This window comes from Castanea sativa, chromosome 11 (genome assembly GCF_040712315.1).
Source record: "Castanea sativa cultivar Marrone di Chiusa Pesio chromosome 11, ASM4071231v1".
NCBI classification, from domain to species: Eukaryota; Viridiplantae; Streptophyta; class Magnoliopsida; order Fagales; family Fagaceae; genus Castanea; species Castanea sativa.
Genome location: NC_134023.1, coordinates 58035421 through 58052530, shown reverse-complemented (window position 1 = coordinate 58052530; position 17110 = coordinate 58035421). Strand labels below are relative to the sequence as shown.

The 17110-nt window shown below is 36.4% G+C and overlaps 1 protein-coding gene across 1 annotated transcript; it reads left to right on the top strand.

Annotated features, from left to right (window-relative positions):
* Window positions 1-1198: 1198 nt before the first annotated feature.
* Window positions 1199-6494, top strand: LOC142615315 (F-box/kelch-repeat protein At3g06240-like). The gene is made up of 4 exons (XM_075788052.1): window positions 1199-2376; window positions 5478-5808; window positions 5974-6096; window positions 6219-6494. The coding sequence occupies exons 1-4, from the start codon at window positions 1235-1237 to the stop codon at window positions 6300-6302; spliced, it is 1680 nt and encodes a 559-aa protein (XP_075644167.1). The 5' UTR covers window positions 1199-1234; the 3' UTR covers window positions 6303-6494.
* The last annotated feature ends 10616 nt before the right edge of the window (window positions 6495-17110 follow it).

Genomic DNA, 17110 nt, shown 5'->3' with positions numbered 1-17110 from the left:
GTTACTAGTTAGTTACTTTGGGTTAAGATTACCATACTAGTTAATAGAGTGATGGGTGATTAAGAGTGTGAATTAGTTGTACTGCACTGTGAGTTAGTTAGGATGACCCACGGGTATAAGAGATGAATCATTATAACAAATTCATTCATTGATTGATGAATAATACATTGCTCATTCTTCTCTCTAATCTTCCATGGAGGTCAAGTCCCCTTGAAGTGACTAACACTATTTTTACCCCAATTCACTAGCAGAACCATAACATTTACTTACAATTTAAAATTAATTGTCTTGTGTATTCACACTTAAAACCACAAAATTCATATTTAAGTATTTAATATTATTATTAGCTCTCTCTCTCCCTCTCTCTCTCTCAAATAAATAAATATTATTAGCTTACTCTCTTCCTCTCCTAATTCATCTTACACACACACAAATTTATTGTACTTGTGTATACTTTCTTGGACATATGTGCAGATTTGACTTATTTTTTAACAATCATATAAAAACATTATTTAATAAAGTATTAATGCACCTTAATCATTGCAAAAGAGGAGCACAAATTAATTTTCTTAGAAAGAATCCCCTTCCATTCCAATCTTTCTATTTTACTTCAAAAAAAAAAAATCAATGGCTTTAAAAAATTCATATAAACCACAAAAATAAAAAATCAAATAAATTTTATAAGTGTCTTATGACTAAAACTTGAAAAGATTTGGATGGTTTAATAAGTGGAGATTTAAAAAATAATAATTAAGAAGCTTATCCCTAATTTTGTTGGAAAAATATTAAAAATATTACAAGTTTTAATTTATAAATTAATGTGACAATTAATATGATATAATAGCTTAAAGTTCAACTATGTCTTAAATGAATGCTTGAATTGCATTGATGACAGCAACATGATAAATGTTATGTCTATAATATTTTTATAATTTAGATAATAAAATGTTATTACTTTTTTTTTTTACAATAATGTTATTACTTATTGATTGTAATGAGTGGGGAAAAAATAATTTAAATGATGAATTTAAATTAAAAACAATAACAATTTAAGAAGTAAAACGTGGTGCTAAATTATTTCTTTTGAGCGGGAAAGTAAAAATTTTCTAGAAAAAATAGAGGGAAAGTAAAATTACAAGATATGGTAATTGATTTGCCGGTTACAAATACAACCGCTGTGTAGAAAAACAGAGACGGTCGAACCAAAAGCAACAATTGCTTTTTCAAGGAAGGAATGTCAGACTATCTCCCAGAGGAAGTGGTGCTAGAAATCCTGCACAGACTACCCGTGAAATCCCTAATTCGATTCAGGTGCGTTTCAAAATCATGGAACTCGCTAATCACAACCCCTGCTTTCATCAATTCCCATCTCACTCGATCACATTCACTTCTCTCCAATTCCAACAAATTAATTGTTAGGCACTGCCTCGATAAACCCTACGTAGAGCACTACAAAATAATTGACGATAGCAATGACTCGTTTGATCAAATTCAAAACATCGAGTTACCGCTCACGAGTCGCCGTATCCAACATTTTAGGTTAATTGGTTCCGCGAATGGATTGTTCAGTCTTTTCGAACAAGAGCGCTATATTCTTTGGAATCCCTCTATTAGAAAATTTATCACCCTTCCAAAACCTTGCATTACCGTCAAGGCGCACGGCCGCATTACGTGTCGTCCGGCATTCGGGTTTGATCCGCGGACTAATGATTATAAGGTGGTGAGAATTGCATTTCCATCTGAAAAGGCCAAACCACCTCTAATTGAGGCTTACTCTCTTAAAGAGGACTCTTGGAAATTAACTAGTGCCTCTTTTCCGCCGGGTATTGGTTTTTCTGATTGGTGTAAACCCGCAGCTTCTTTAGGTGGGGTTGTCCATTTTGCGGTATATGATAACGACAATGGCAGTCGTCCGTTAGTTTTGTCGTTTGATTTGGGTGATGAGGTTTGTCATTTTATATCATTGCCAAATTGTGCATTCAGTTGGAGTAATGTTCAAACCTCGGTAATTGGGGGATCGCTTTCTCTGTTATTTTATGATGATAGGTTTGTAGCCAACAAATGTTGTGCCATTTGGGTGATGAAAGAGTATGGCGTTGTTGATTCTTGGACTAAATTGTACACCGTTGATCTCAACAAAGAAATTATAAGGGTATTATGTCTCCGGAAGAATGGCAATATATTAGTGGAGGTAAATCTACCAAGTGATTGGGAGCTCTCTTCATATGATCCTAAGAGCCAACATATTAAGAGTTTGGGGATTTGTGGGAGGGTGCACTATTTTCATGTTGATAATTATGTGGAGAACCTTGTCTTACTCGACAAACCGAATGATGCAGTTTCCAAAAGGGGAGCGTGCAGGAAGAGGAAATGCAGGTAAAAGCTTGATTCAACTCAAAATTTCAGCATTTACTTTTCTCAGCTCTACCTTTTTCTTGGTATATACTAGATACTGCTATGTGGCTATAAGTAAATATTTTCATACCTCAATATACTGCTCTCAGATGTTAATTTGTTATCAGCTTGATATAAAGAGTGGTCAGAAGTTCCGTAGATCAGTTGCTTGCCCTCTTTAGTGGATCTCTTTTTGATTGGTCTCGGGCTTGGGGACTCACATCTAATGATTCTTTCCCTTCTTTCCTTTGTTCTCTCTACTTTTAAATTAGTTTTCTTTTCTTTATTGTTTTCTTTTCTCTTTTGTTTTCCATTGTAATTTTTGGTTTGCTTCTTCATGCATAAAGTGGCCGGTTGAATATACAGTGGTCAGAAGTGTTAAATGCAATTTTGTGGTTGTCGTTGATGATGAGATTAAACATTTGCAAGATGGAAACAATAAATATAAAAGAAAGTCTGATGTTATTATCTTTTTCTATATGCTGAACTTGTCACAACTAATCCATATTCAATATCAAAATATGTTTTACGCTTCCTGTCCCATTAGACTTGCTTAGATTTTTCTGATATGATCAGCCATTGCCTTCTGATTTTGTGTTTTGTACATGACTTGTTATTTTGTATCAATGTAGATTCACAAAGTACAAGAATAACCTAATGAGAGAGAGAGAGAGAGAGAGAGAGAGAGAGAGAGATGGAGGGAGGGAGAAACGAGGCCCAACATTTAAAAGTTTTTGTAACGATTTAACTATAGGTAGAATCATGACATTTTGTTAGGAGTTTTGATTGATTAAATGTACTACATTGTATCGAGTGTGGGAGTTGCATCAGGGTGACCCTAGTGACAACCCTAGTGTTTGTTGTAAAAATGTTATAAATAATGGGGTTTGCCCAAATAAAATAGGTACTGTTTTGTTTAGCTGAATATATGATGTAAACTTAGCTTCCGCACTGCATTGAGTTACTTTAGTTATGTGTTGATATGGAAAGATTATTGATATTAATGGTGCTGGGAGGATAAATTGGACCTTCTTCAGCTTATTCAATAATTTTTTATTTTGGCTTTTCACTTGAATTTTATTAGGATTTTGCCGAGAAATTTTTGAAATAGAACTATTCATATAGAATAGAATTGTCATTGGGCCTCACCCCTTAACGTATCTGTAAAAATTTTATTTTACTGATAAAATAAAGTATAGGATAGGATTTTTTGATTGCTACACAGTCAGGTGTATTCTGGTGAAAATTAGATCTATGGTTATGTTATATAAAAGGAAGATGATGAGAGTGTAAGAACTATGGTTATGTTTGTTTCATGGATAATCAGGGGAAAGAAAGTGAGTTTCAGGAATATTTTATGTTCTTTTGGTGGTAGAAACTTTGGCCAATACTGTAACATAGCATTTTAAAAACTAGTAAAAAATGTTGCACCAGCATAGAAGGTAACTTCTAGGTTATTAATGTATCTTGAGATATGTTAAGAGCGAGATTTTTATAAATGAAAAGTATTAATGCATTTATTTTCTAAGCATCAGCGGTCATTTCCAAGGGATTAGAAAATTGAAGAAAACATATCCATAATGAATAGTGAAGTAGAAGTTGCTTTACTTCACTTTTACCTTGGTTTGCTCAATTAGTTATTTGATGGTTCATTGTATGTCTGAATATACAGATGTCTTTATTTTTTTGTTTGAGAAAAAAGGGCCATGACGTCTCCCCAGAAGTGTATGAGGTATGTGAAGGCTTCAAAAAGGTCACTTTCTTTGTTTGGACAACAACATAGGGGGAGTCACACTTACGTTTAAAATTGGTTAACATTAGTTAGGTAAATTTAATAATTATTCCAAAGATTGATAGGGGATATTGTAAGTTTGTAGAATTTTAAAATAATATCAAGAGAGGGTGTAACCACACAATATGGGTTGGTGACACTTGATGATTGTATTAGATATAAAATAATGGATAAAGGAAACACAAGAATAAGGTGCTCAAATTTGAAGGGAGGTAAATAAGTTGCGTATAAAAATAGAATGGTTAAAGAAGGCAAGTGGGACTTGGATGAACATGTTTATAAAATTTCAAAAAGTGCATTACACATGCCTGCACGGGTTAGCTAAAGCTGTCCAATTCGAGTCTTGAGATTACCCAATACACGGTTCTTATGGGTAAGGTCGTGTTTCCAGGGTTTACTCAGGATGGGGGTACACGAAGTGGCCCTGCCTTGAAGGGGTTCCTTGTGATAAAAATAATAATGGTAATTTCTTTTCTTCTTTTTTAAGATAAAGTGTTGCATTGATTCTTAGTGCTTTGCTTCAAATTTTTGTCCCCAAAAAGAATGGAATGAAAGCCAATCCACCAGGACCACCACTCTCAGTGATCTGCACTTTTCTTTCCTTAAATTTTGATTTCACATAGCTTTATTCCAAATTTTGTTTATTAATTTATGCATTATTTTGATGTTCCATTTTTATGATTATGTTCGATTCTCTCTAGCAAATTAGAGCTTTTCATGTACTTTTTTTCCCCAGGGTTTTCTTTCTTCTTTTATCAATTACTTTGACTTGGTTTCATTGGGTTTTTGAGACATGTTAAGTTGTTTTTTTTTTTGGAGATATGTTAAGTTGTTCATAGAGATATGTGTGTTTATGTTTGGGTCTGGGGGTTCTAGTTATTTTTGTAGTAGGGTTTTGTATCTCATTGTTTCTTTAGTAATGCTTCTATTTGATGCTTCTGTATGCCCAAAAGACTGAGAGGATTCTCTCTCAGAATTCACTTTTTTGAGTTGAGGTCATTCACCCTTAAAGTTGATTCTTCTTCATGCCTAAAACATTTGGAGTAGGTAAGGTCATCCACCTCATCCCTTTAAACGTTTGTACTTTTGGAGATTAATTAGCACGAAATTTGAAAACTATATACATCTTCATAACTTCCTTTTTCTCTTGTTTAAATGGTTGGTTATGTGGATTTTCTATAAGGGGTTGCTTTCTAATATGATAATTATTGGTTTTACTTTGTGGTTCAAATCGTTTTTGCATCTCAACCATCTAAGCCTTTTGGTGTATCTACTGCTACCAAATTTCCAGGTTGACTTCAGACAAAGAGATATGCCAACTACAAGAGGCAAAACACCTGCTAGAAGAGATACTACAACATGCAAGTGTATACGAGCTACAACTGGACATAATACATCAACAACAGACAATAATACATCAACAAGAGGCAATACTATTGCCTCTACAAGAGGCAATACTACACGACGGGAGAGCACTCCAGCTACAAGAGGCATTGCTATATGAACTGGAGACAATACTACAGCAGCAGACAGAGAAAATAGCCTCTTTGATATCACAAATTGAGATAATGGAGACTGCAGAATCAAAATTGGTCTTGTTAATTCAACGATTAAAGGGCCAGGTTATTACTTCAGTGTGCTTTTATTAATATATATATATATATATATATATATATATATATATATATATTATGTACTTTTTAATGTAAATGTAGTACTTTATGCAGTTTATACTCTATAAGTGTTTTGTTATATTGTTAATTGGATTTATTTATCTTATATTTTAGGCTGAAGTAGAGACAATGCTACAACAGAAGACAGAGAAAATGACCTCTTTAAAATCACAATTGGAGAAAATGGACACTATAAAATCAAAATTGGTATCTTTGATTCAACAATTTAGGGGTCAGGTAATTACTTTGTTGTGCTTTTGTTATAAATATTGTGTTTTTTTAATGTAAATGTAATACAATATGCAGTATTTAGAGTTTGTGTTATAATTTTAATTGGAGTTATCTATCTCATATTTTAGGCTGGAGAGATGTTTAGTGGCGTTGGAGATCAAAGTTCAGCACAAGCTCAACAAAGATCCTCTTCTGCAGGGCAGGAAATGTGACCTTGCGGTGGGCAGTAAGGTTTTATGCAGTATATGGACTTTTTTTTTGTTTTGAAAATTATGGTCTTGATTTGACACACGTAAAATTTGTGATTGATATGATAGGTAGTTTTTTTTTTTTTTTTTGTAAGTAATCTTCAATGAATTTTTTAAATTATGTATTATGATAGGACATTTTTTTAGATGGTTTTATTTTATTTTTACTAAAATCGATATAAATAAATAAATTAATTAAATAAAGGATAATAAGGCTACTTTCAATAATGTACTGCCTAACTGGCTAAGCAGTGATGGTTCATAATGGTTTAGTGAAAATTACAATTTACCTCATTTAGCATATAATTAGGGGAAACAAAAAATTTCCAAATTTAAATTCTCTTATTGATACAGTATACTTTGTTTAGTCTTTTTGACCTTACAAATTCAATTTATTGTAACTACCATGGAAAAAATTTTGATTTCAGCTTCCCAAACCAATACATCCATGTCTCTGTAACAACTGTTTTTTAGTAACTGTGTCTTACAACTGAATATATGAAATCATGACACGTGTCCTTGGCCTTATGAGTTAAGATTATCCTCTCTCTCTTTACAGATGCCACATAGGAGACATGCATTATCAATAGTTTGTTAATAGGAAATTATTGGGCAGTCTTGGACTACAAGGTCAGCATTGACTTTGTAGTACCAATCAATGAGAGTCTACCACTGTGATAAAAATGTATTAGAGCAAACACATCAGTCTATGTAAAAATTTCCTCTATTTTACACAAAAAACTCCTTTTAAAATTTTACACATTCACTTTTACAAATTACCCACATCAGTTCATCTATCCTACACCCTCTATTAATTAAATAATAATTTTTTCACTTTTTTTATTAATTTCCTCAACTACCGTGGCGCGTCTTTATTTCATTTCTCCTTTTCTTCCGTTCTGATTAATTTCTCTCTCTCTCTCTCTCTCTCTCTCTCCTTCTCTTCATTTCTTCTCTTCATTTCTCACTCTCTCTACCCAGATCATCTCTCTCACTCTCTCTCTACCCAGATCAAAGCTCGATCCGAGCTCCGATCCAGCGGTCCGAGCGCGATCGGAGCTCCGATCCAGCGCTCGGAGCGCGATCGCGAGCTCCGATCCAGCGCTCCGAGCGCGATCGCGAGCTCCGATCCAGCGGTCCGAGCGCGATCGGAGCTCCGATCCAGCGCTCCGAGCGCGATACGAGCGCCGATCCCGCGAGCGGAGCGCGATCGCGAGCTCCGATCCCGCGCTCCGCGCGCGCTCGCGCGCCCCGACCCCCCGCCCCCAGCGCGATCCGAGCTCCGATCCAGCGCTCCGAGCGCGATCGCGAGCTCCGATCCAGCGCTCCGATCGCCGATCCGAGCTCCGATCCAGCGTCCGCCAGCTCCGATCCACGGCAAGACCCACGAGCTCCGACCAGTGAAGCACCGATCTACAAGTCAAGCACCGATCTGTGGTTGTTTGTGTATGTCTGTGTTTTTTTTTTTTTTGAGCAAAGTATATCTCTGTATTCTGTGTTGAGAAAGTGATGGAGTCTGTTGAGAACGGATCAGAGAGAGAAAAAAAGGAGCGAAGGGAAAATAGTAAAATATTGTTTAGCCGAGCTACAGTAACCGTGTATATTTACACGGTACTGTAGCTCGTGGATGAGTTTCCACATTTTTACCCAGTTTTAGATATACTGATGTAGCTCAAAATGTGTAAAATTGAAAAAAATTTGTATTATACATAATTTTAGATAAACTGATGTGGATGCTCTTACATCATCTAACATCCACATCAACTCTATAACAATAGTTGTTCCTAATTGTATCTAATAAGTGACAACAGAATTGTCTACTGACAATTTTGTTTTGCTGAATATCTAATAATATATTAACGAGAGAATTAATGCAATTGAAAGTGTAAAAGTTAAATTAAAATGAAATATGACTGTAGAAAACGTCATTGTGGTAAGCTCGTAAGTGGTAATAAATGTGATTTCAAATCTGTCTCAATACTTTGATACCTCTACTGACTAGCATAAAAAAAATAAAAATAAAATGAGTGACAAAACACTCCCTCCAAGTCCCTACAAAGAATATCCTAGTATTGTACTACCATATACCATTTATAAAGTTAATTAACTTCCATCTCAAGTAACATGTCTATGCTTTCTTATTTGGTAGTCAAAGACCTATATTATTTATAGAGAATGGATAGATGGGGTAATATGGCCATAAAACTAGATATAATAAGACTTATGATAAGGTAGTTATGAGTGCTCCATGAAAAGCTGATAAAAAGAACGTGTTTTCGTGAATATTGTATACCAATTGTTAAGGAATGTCTTTGTTGTTACTTAAACAGAGAACGAAGGGGTTGAGATAAGACGACCTATGTCCCTTAACCGTTTTCGCCTCTATGTAAAAGGATTGCATGCATTTTCGTTAGATGAGAACAAAAAAAAAAAAGTTTGCATAAAGTATTTTAGTTGAGAGATAGGAGGTAATAAAAACCTTGCTAGGAGTTTGAGCTCTTATTGTCCTCATTGAATTTGAAAAACCAAAAAAAAAAAAAAAAAAAAAAAACAAACAAACGGTATGAAGTTGGTTCAAAGTGGAAAAAGAAGCTACTATGTCAAGCTTAGATATACTATGTATTAATACCTCAATAAGAGAGTTGTTTATTGACATACTAACTAGAGAAAGAAAAGAAAAAAGATTTGAACCTAGTATATGGCTCCTAATTTCATTTATCTATTGACATATTAACTAGAGAAATAAAAAGAAAAAATATATTTAAACCTAGTATTGCGGTGCCTAAATTTATTTATAAAGTGGAAACAGAAGTTGCTATGTCAAGTTAAGAAAGATATACTAATCAAGCTCGGTTAATATGGCAATAATAGAGTTTTCTGTTGACATATTAACGAGAGGAAGAAATAGAAAAAAAGATGTGAACATAGTGATGTGGTGCCTAATTCATTTATAAAGTTAATTAACTTCTATATCAACTAGCATGAAAATGCATTCTAATTTAGTAGTAAAAAACCCAAATTAGTAGATGGGTGGATGGATTCATTCAACCCTAAAACTATCTGTGAATAAGGTTTATGACAAGGTAGGATGAGTGTTTCTTGAAAATGGATACGTAAATGAGTTTTTATGACTAATAGATATCATTGATCAAGGACGGATCCAAGGGGGGCTTGGGCCCCCTTGGCTCAAAGAAAAAAAAGAGGAAAAAATTTTTTGGTCCCCTATGGTCCAAAGAAAAAAAAAAGATAAATTTTTTGTATTCGTTATATATATATATATATATATTTTTTTTTTTTTTTTTTTTTCTAGAGCTACACGTCTCGCTTCCAAAAACTTAGACCTCCTCCTTTTTAATTAGCTAAGCCCAACTAGTAACTATCAAACTCAAAAACTTAACAAAAACAAGAATTTTAAATAAAAAATAAAACATCCTAGTTAGCCCAACATTAGAGTACTAGCATTAGGTGTTCTAAATGATAAATATTTTGTATTTAGAATACCAAATACCAAAAACACTACCATACGAGACATTTCAAATGCTATATTAAAGTAGCAAAAGTAAGTTTTGGTTTGTGAATTTTTTTTTTTTTTGTGCAATAGCTGATGTCTTATGTAACATTATTATTCTGTCTTTGTTGGTAGATAATTACATCTTAATGTATTAAAAAACAATGACTTTGTGTATTTATCTTAGTTGATATTTTGTTAGTATTATATGGATACTTATTTGGATTTTTTTTTCTTATCATTTGCCCCCCCTAACTTGAAATCCTAGGTCCACTCTTGTCATTGATAATATTTTATCTAAGAAATCATAATGAATATTTTGATAATAATCTTTCTAAATAATCTCAATTACCTATCTAAATAATTTATAGCCATAACAGGGTTAGCTACCTCCTTCCAAAATCCACAGGCAAACTCATATTGGTTTTCAACTGCACCATTCCACTAACTCCTTTGCTCTTGTAGCCAATGCACTTCATATATTTAATAGAAGCCTTAAATTCTCTTCCAATCAACTATCCTTATAGCAATTATTGTTGCAATCACATCCCCTAGCAAATCTCATGAACTTGGAAGCACATGTACTTCATTTAGGGTTTTGTGCTCATATCGTATCTATGTCATGTTGGTGTTGTATCAGCTGTTTTATGTTATAATTTTAAAAAATGACTCACGTCACCGTATTGTACTTACACTTGTACCTGTATCATTGTCAGTATCTATGCATCCTAGCTCACAAATCCGTATAGTTGTACCTCGTAAGCAACACATTGTGAAGTATCACACGAGCACCAATATAAGGCTAGAGAGAGGAAAAAAAAATACAAAACAAAGCAAATAACTAAATATTAGTGAGATATTGGAGGAGGGTTTCAATGGCAGGAGTCTTCCCCCCTTTTTTTAATTTTATTTTTGATAATAATTAAAAATCTTCCCGCTAATATGTTTCAATATTCTTTTTAGTAAAAGTAATGGTCGTTTTGCAACAAAACCGCAGTGCCAAAAATAAAAATACAAAGCAAAACAGTGCCAAAAAAGAAAAGAGAGACGATGACACCGTTTTCAAAACACTCGTTCATCTCCATCTAGGGGGAATGTGCAGATTAACGGTGTGGATGGCATCAATATAGTAAGTTAGGCATTGTTTGAAAGTATAAAGGAAACTAACAACTCGAGTTTTTGAAACTCGAGATATACATAAAAACTCGAGTCTCAGAAACTCGCTTTATGCTCGCTTTGCGCTCGTTAAGTTGGACAAAATGCCACCTGGATCTCGAGTCTTAAAAACTCATTTTACACGACATGAAAATCGAGTCTATAAAACTCGAGTTCCATAATATCTTATTTTTTAAATATCTTATCCTACGCATGGAACTCGAGTCTATAAGACTCGAGTTCCACTGGACAATATATTAAAACACAGCTCGTGGCATGTTAACTCACAGAGACTCTCTCACATTAACACTCACAGAGAAAACCTAAAAACAGAGCTCCTCTCAGCCTCACTAACTCTCTCACACCACATTGCCTCTCACTCTCACAAAACCACTTTGTCCACTCTCATTGCTCTTTCCTCTCAGCAAATTCATATCTCAGGTAAGGGTTTGCATAATTTGATTGTCATTGTAGTTAGGTATGTTGTCTATGGGTGTGAGTTAAAGAGTTTTACCATTTATTTGTTAGATAGTTAATTTATTTTGTTTTGTTAGTGTTAATTTTTTGAGTATTTATTTGCATAGTTTTTGTTATCAAAATTTAATTCATCATTTCTAGGCTTTTATTTTTATCATGATCTTACAAGTTTTTTTGACTTATTTATCATTGGTTTGGGTATGAAATGGGTAGTGAATGAATGTAATGCATGGATGTAATGAATGGGTATGTAATTATCAAAATTTTATTCATCATTTCTAGGCTTTTATTTTTATCATGATCTTACAAGTTTTTTTGACTTTATTTATCATTGGTTTGGGTATGAAATGGGTAATGAATGAATGTAATGAATGGGTATGTAATCATGCTCCTCTACCCACCTAGTTCTTTCAAAACCCTTTTAGGCATTATAGGTCACCATACAATGGAGTAATAGATAATTTCGTCTCTCCATCCACTAGGATTAGAAGGTTTACATCTTGGCCTTTAGATATTAATGGGCAATGGGGCACTCTATAATCGGGCTTGAATATGTTCAACCTTAAGATTGCATTACTTTTTTCCCCCACTTTACGATTATGTGATTTAACTAACATAGTACTTGACTTGAACAGGTTCACAATGCCTGCTATTATTATAATCATATACCACGGTGGTCCGCTTAAGAATCCTAATGCGAACAAGGGATTGCCATTTGAGGGGCCGGGTATGAAAACCTATTATACCCAAATTGATCGTAGGTTGAAGATCGTTGACGAATTGAAGATGTTTGTCATGGAAGAGTTGTGTAAGAATCCTAATGCGTACAACATGCAAATTACTTATCGTATGCCAAATGAAATCATGAAGCACCAGATTAATTACAAGTATATGGTGATAGAAAAAGACAAACATGTAAAGATCATGTTTGACAAGTTGGAGAGTATAGCTGAAGTAAGTAACATTGAGTTGTACATACAGTTGGAGCCGCGTGCAGTATGACAAGAGGATATCCAACAAACAATCACAAGCTTACAAGTTGTGATTCCGGATGCTCAATATGAGTATTCTACACATGTAGAGGATGATGATATTCATGTCGATGGTGATGATGATGATGATAACGACGACAACGACTATGTTGATGAGACTACTGCCGTTAACAATGATGATGACGATGATGACGACGACGACGACGACTATGTTGATGAGACTACTGTCGTTAACAATGATGATGACGATGATGATGACGACTATGTTGATGAGAATCTTGCCATTAACGGTGAAGATTTTGCCGATAAAGATGACTATGAAGACATGATTGACAGAGGGGACTTTCGGGACTTTGAGAGAGACATTGATGACGATAAGACATTGGACGGTGGTGAACCTGATGCAAACAATGTTATTAGTGTCCAAAACATTACAAACACAATCCCTGCCTACGCACCTCCTGCGTTGTCATTCTCTGCAAATACTTGGGAAAATATGGTTGATCCTTCGCATATTAAGATGCCATTTGTGTCTACTTGGAGAGAGGGGATGGATTTGTGCAAAGGGTTGACTTTTGGCAGTAAAGTGGAGGTGAAGCGCGTATTAACAATTTGTGCCCTTAAGGAAAACAAACACTTTAAGATCACTAGGTCGACGAGGAAAAATCTTTGTGCGAAATGCGTGCATGAGTCATGCAAGTGGTATGTCTACGCAGTTATGAAGCCCGAGCTCCAAAATCTATGGATGGTCACCGTGTATGTGGGTCCTCACATGTGTATACCGACTGGGGTGCGAAATGATGGTAGAATGATGAGTTGTAATTTTATTGCAGCAGAAATCCATAACAAGTTACGTGAGGATCACACTACTCAAATTAAGCATCTGAGATCTTTGATAGAGTTGAAATATAATGGCCATAAGCCTTCTTACTACAAGGTATGGGATGCGAAACAAAAGGTGATTGCATTTATGTTTGGAGATTGGGAAGAGTCTTACCAAATGCTGCAAAAGTTGCTAATGACATATATTGATCAGGACTTGACTACCCAGTTTTGCTATCGTGTCACACCCACCGATGAAGATCACACCGTATTGTTGCATTATGTGTTTTGGTCTTTCGGTCCATGCATATCAGGATTCAAATACTGCAAGCCGGTTATCAGTATTGATGGGACACATCTGTATGGTAAATATCAGGGAAAGTTGTTGGTCGCAATGGCAACCGATACTAACAACAAGGTATTCCCTCTCGCCTTTGCTGTTGTGGATTGTGAGTCAAGGTCCAGTTGGAGGTGGTTTTTACTATGCCTCAGAGAAACGATTGGCCACCTGATACCTGACGAAGGCATTTGCATAATTTCTGACCGACATCTCGGTATCATAAACGCCATTGCAAACTGGCCTAAAAGGGATGATGGAAAAGCAAGGGTATTTCATAGATATTGCCTTCGACATGTTGCTAGCAACTTCAACACCCATTTTCAGAACTCGACTCTAAAGTCAGCAGTGTTGAAAGCGGGATATGCTAGTCAGGTAGTTAAATTTGCTACCATAATAAAGTCCATTAAGCAGGTGGAAATTAAGGCCATTAGGAAGAAGAAGAAGGTGACGGGGAGGGATGGTAAGGAAAAGAATCAAGATTATCTTCCATACACATACCTAATGAGCGAGTCTGTGGATATGTGGACCTAGTCACACGATGGTGGGAGACGTTTTAGGGCAATGACAACCAATATATCAGAGTGTTTCAATGGTGTACTGAAAGGTGCACGGGGCCTTTCTATTGACGCGTTGGTTGAGTTCACTTGGAACAAACTTGTTCAATATTTCCACGACCGGCACAAAGAATACCATTATGAGTTGTCAGAGGGTAAGAAATGTAGTGAATATGCCTTATCCACGTGGGATGGAAATAAGCGTAAATCTGAGAAACACTATCTCAAGCCATTTAGCAATGAAGAGCTGATATTTCAAGTAGTTACCCAACTCAACACGTGTAGCGCAGGAGGGGGAAACCACAGTTATGAAGTTCAGTTACGGGAAAAAACATGCAGTTGTGGGAAATGACAAAATATAGGGATCCCGTGTTCACATGCAATTAGAGTCTGTGACTATTTACATATTGATTCGACCACGTATATTCACCCATGTTATGGTTTGAACCATGCCCTTAACACTTATGAGCATGCATTTGTGGTTCCTAAGTCACAGTTATTATGGAGGGATCCCATGGGGCCAAAGTGGTTGCCTAATCCAGCATTGTTGCGGGCCAAAGGTCGACCGGTGAAGTCAAGAATAAGGAACGAGATGGATGGAGTGAGGAATAAGGATCGAGAACCGGGATGGCGGAGGGAGGACGCAGATTTGATAGAGAGTCAACCCAAGCAGACATGTGGACTGTGTCATGCTTCCGGGCATAACCACAGAAAATGTTCGCAGTCCCGTGGCGCTTCCACAAGTGGCCATGTTCCACACTCAGTAGGTAGATGGCAAAAAGTTATGCATCGGTTAAATAATTGTTGTTCATTCGATGTTTACCTAATGTTTACTATCTTGTCTCCTAACGTAAATACTCTACGTTTTTCAGGCATGCTTCCATGGACGACGTTTTTGTCATGCGGACCGCTGATCTTAGGAAAAGTGACTACGTTGTATTGGCTTTATGTGAACTTTTTGATTTTTGTTGAATATACTTGTAATTCTCAATCCAATGTACCTCTATGAAGATTGTGATTTGAGTAGTATGGTTAGAATTGCAAATTAAGCGTGGTTGGACATGTTTAGAATGGTGATATATTGAGAATGATTTTTGTTGTGATTTGAGTGCATTTACATTATAAAACTATGGTTATGCAAAGAGCGTAACAATTTCTATAGTTTGGTGCCTAATGAGAACGCCTTTTGATGTAATTTAAGTGCATTTACATTCTCAACTTGTCTTCCTCTCAATGAGTATTTGTGGATTACATTCTTAGCTTCTCTATCTATGTTTCCCAGCAGGTGTGTGCACACATTTCAATTTTTGGTTTGCTGCATGTTTGGGGGGGGGGGGGGGAACAGAGCATTGCTCTCTGCCTGAAACAGAGCATGTTTTTGTTGGGGGGAAAAAAATTCCCAGTAAAACTCGAGTTCCACTGGACAATAAACATGGAAACAGGGCATGCCTCTCTGCCTGAAACAGAGCATGCTTATGTTGGGAAAAAAAATATTTTGTAGAATGGATAATATAGTACTTATTAATCTACCCAAATACTCAACTAAGATATATCTAATTAGAACACATTACCGATATATCTAATTTTGTGCTGTTGCGGTCGACATACTTTCGAGTGATCGAACGGTACCAGCGGTAATAGTCATGATCGCGAGGCATCTCACCAGTCTGAGGAGGTGCATGGCAAAGTCGTTGTTGTCTCATATCCCATGTAAGGATATACGATCCATGCTCCTCCCTCCAATTCTTTTCCACCTTCCCACGCAAGTCTATTCTATGCAATCTTTCATCGTACATAACATGGTCGGGCCGCTCTTGCGCCAACCCAAACTGATGAAGGACACGATCTGGGTGGTGCATCTCTACTATGCAAAAACACACAAGTGGCACCATTGCCGTCCATGTATCCCTCCCTGCAACGCAAAAGTCAGGAAGGTGGCCGAAGTCTGCCTCGTATGGCTGCCACACAATCTACAATAGAAACAAAAAACAATTATCATAACATCAAGGAATGTGAAACAAGGGAGAATACATCGATAAAGGGAAAAACAAAAATTAAAACAAAAGATATGTTAAAGGATGAAGCAATCATATTCTTAAGGAAAATTAACATAACCAAACAGAATTTTTGTTTGCCATACTTGGTCTGGTTGCATTCTAACTAATTGCTCGCGATAGTGGATCAAGGCCATGCCGGATGGCCTACTCTTCGAGCTTGGCACCCGCACCCACCTACAGTTACGAGCGAATAACATAAGATAAGATAATACCCATGTTATAGTTACTAAGAAGAGTACATTGCAGAACACACACAATATCAGAAAAATATTTACTTAAATACAAGTGGAGCATATGGCCATGGGCCATAATCACATCTAGGTGGGGGCTCTATCCTCGGGCACAAGAATGGCAACCTTGCCCATGCCCAATACTGGACCAATGTGCACGCCCCACCAATTTGCGATGCCCCTTTCTCGCTTGCCCGGCACAACTCTCTATACAACTAGGCCAAGCAACCACTACCCTAACTATACTGTGGCAGATCACGAAGGTCACGCAGGAACGCCAAGAACATCAAATGCACCCTATCTCCCGACTTGTCCATGAAAAGCTTATCCCCTAGCAGCGCTAAAATATAGCACCGGGCATACTGGTGTATCTGCATCTCCGTTGCGTCATGAGGCAGTGGCACTGCAATGGCGTCAACAAGGCGGCTGATGAGAATTCTTTGCCCCGCCAAAGTTTTGTTGTCATTCGCCGGAGTAAAACCAAGCAACTCCATGCACAGATCTCCCCAATCCCCATCCACCACAGCAGTCGGCCCAACCAAGACCTCACCGTCTATAGGAAGTCCGAAAATGACCTCCACATCTTGTAGGGTGATTGACATCTCACCATGTGGAAGATGAAACGTATGCGTCTTCA

Coding starts and splice junctions, on each gene's coding strand:
- LOC142615315 (XM_075788052.1), top strand. CDS start 1,235: ATGTCAGACTATCTCCCAGAGGAAGTGGTGCTAGAAATCCTGCACAGA. Junction 5,809..5,973: donor TTCAACGATTAAAGGGCCAG/GTTATTACTTCA, acceptor CTTATATTTTAG/GCTGAAGTAGAGACAATGCT. Junction 6,097..6,218: donor TTCAACAATTTAGGGGTCAG/GTAATTACTTTG, acceptor CTCATATTTTAG/GCTGGAGAGATGTTTAGTGG.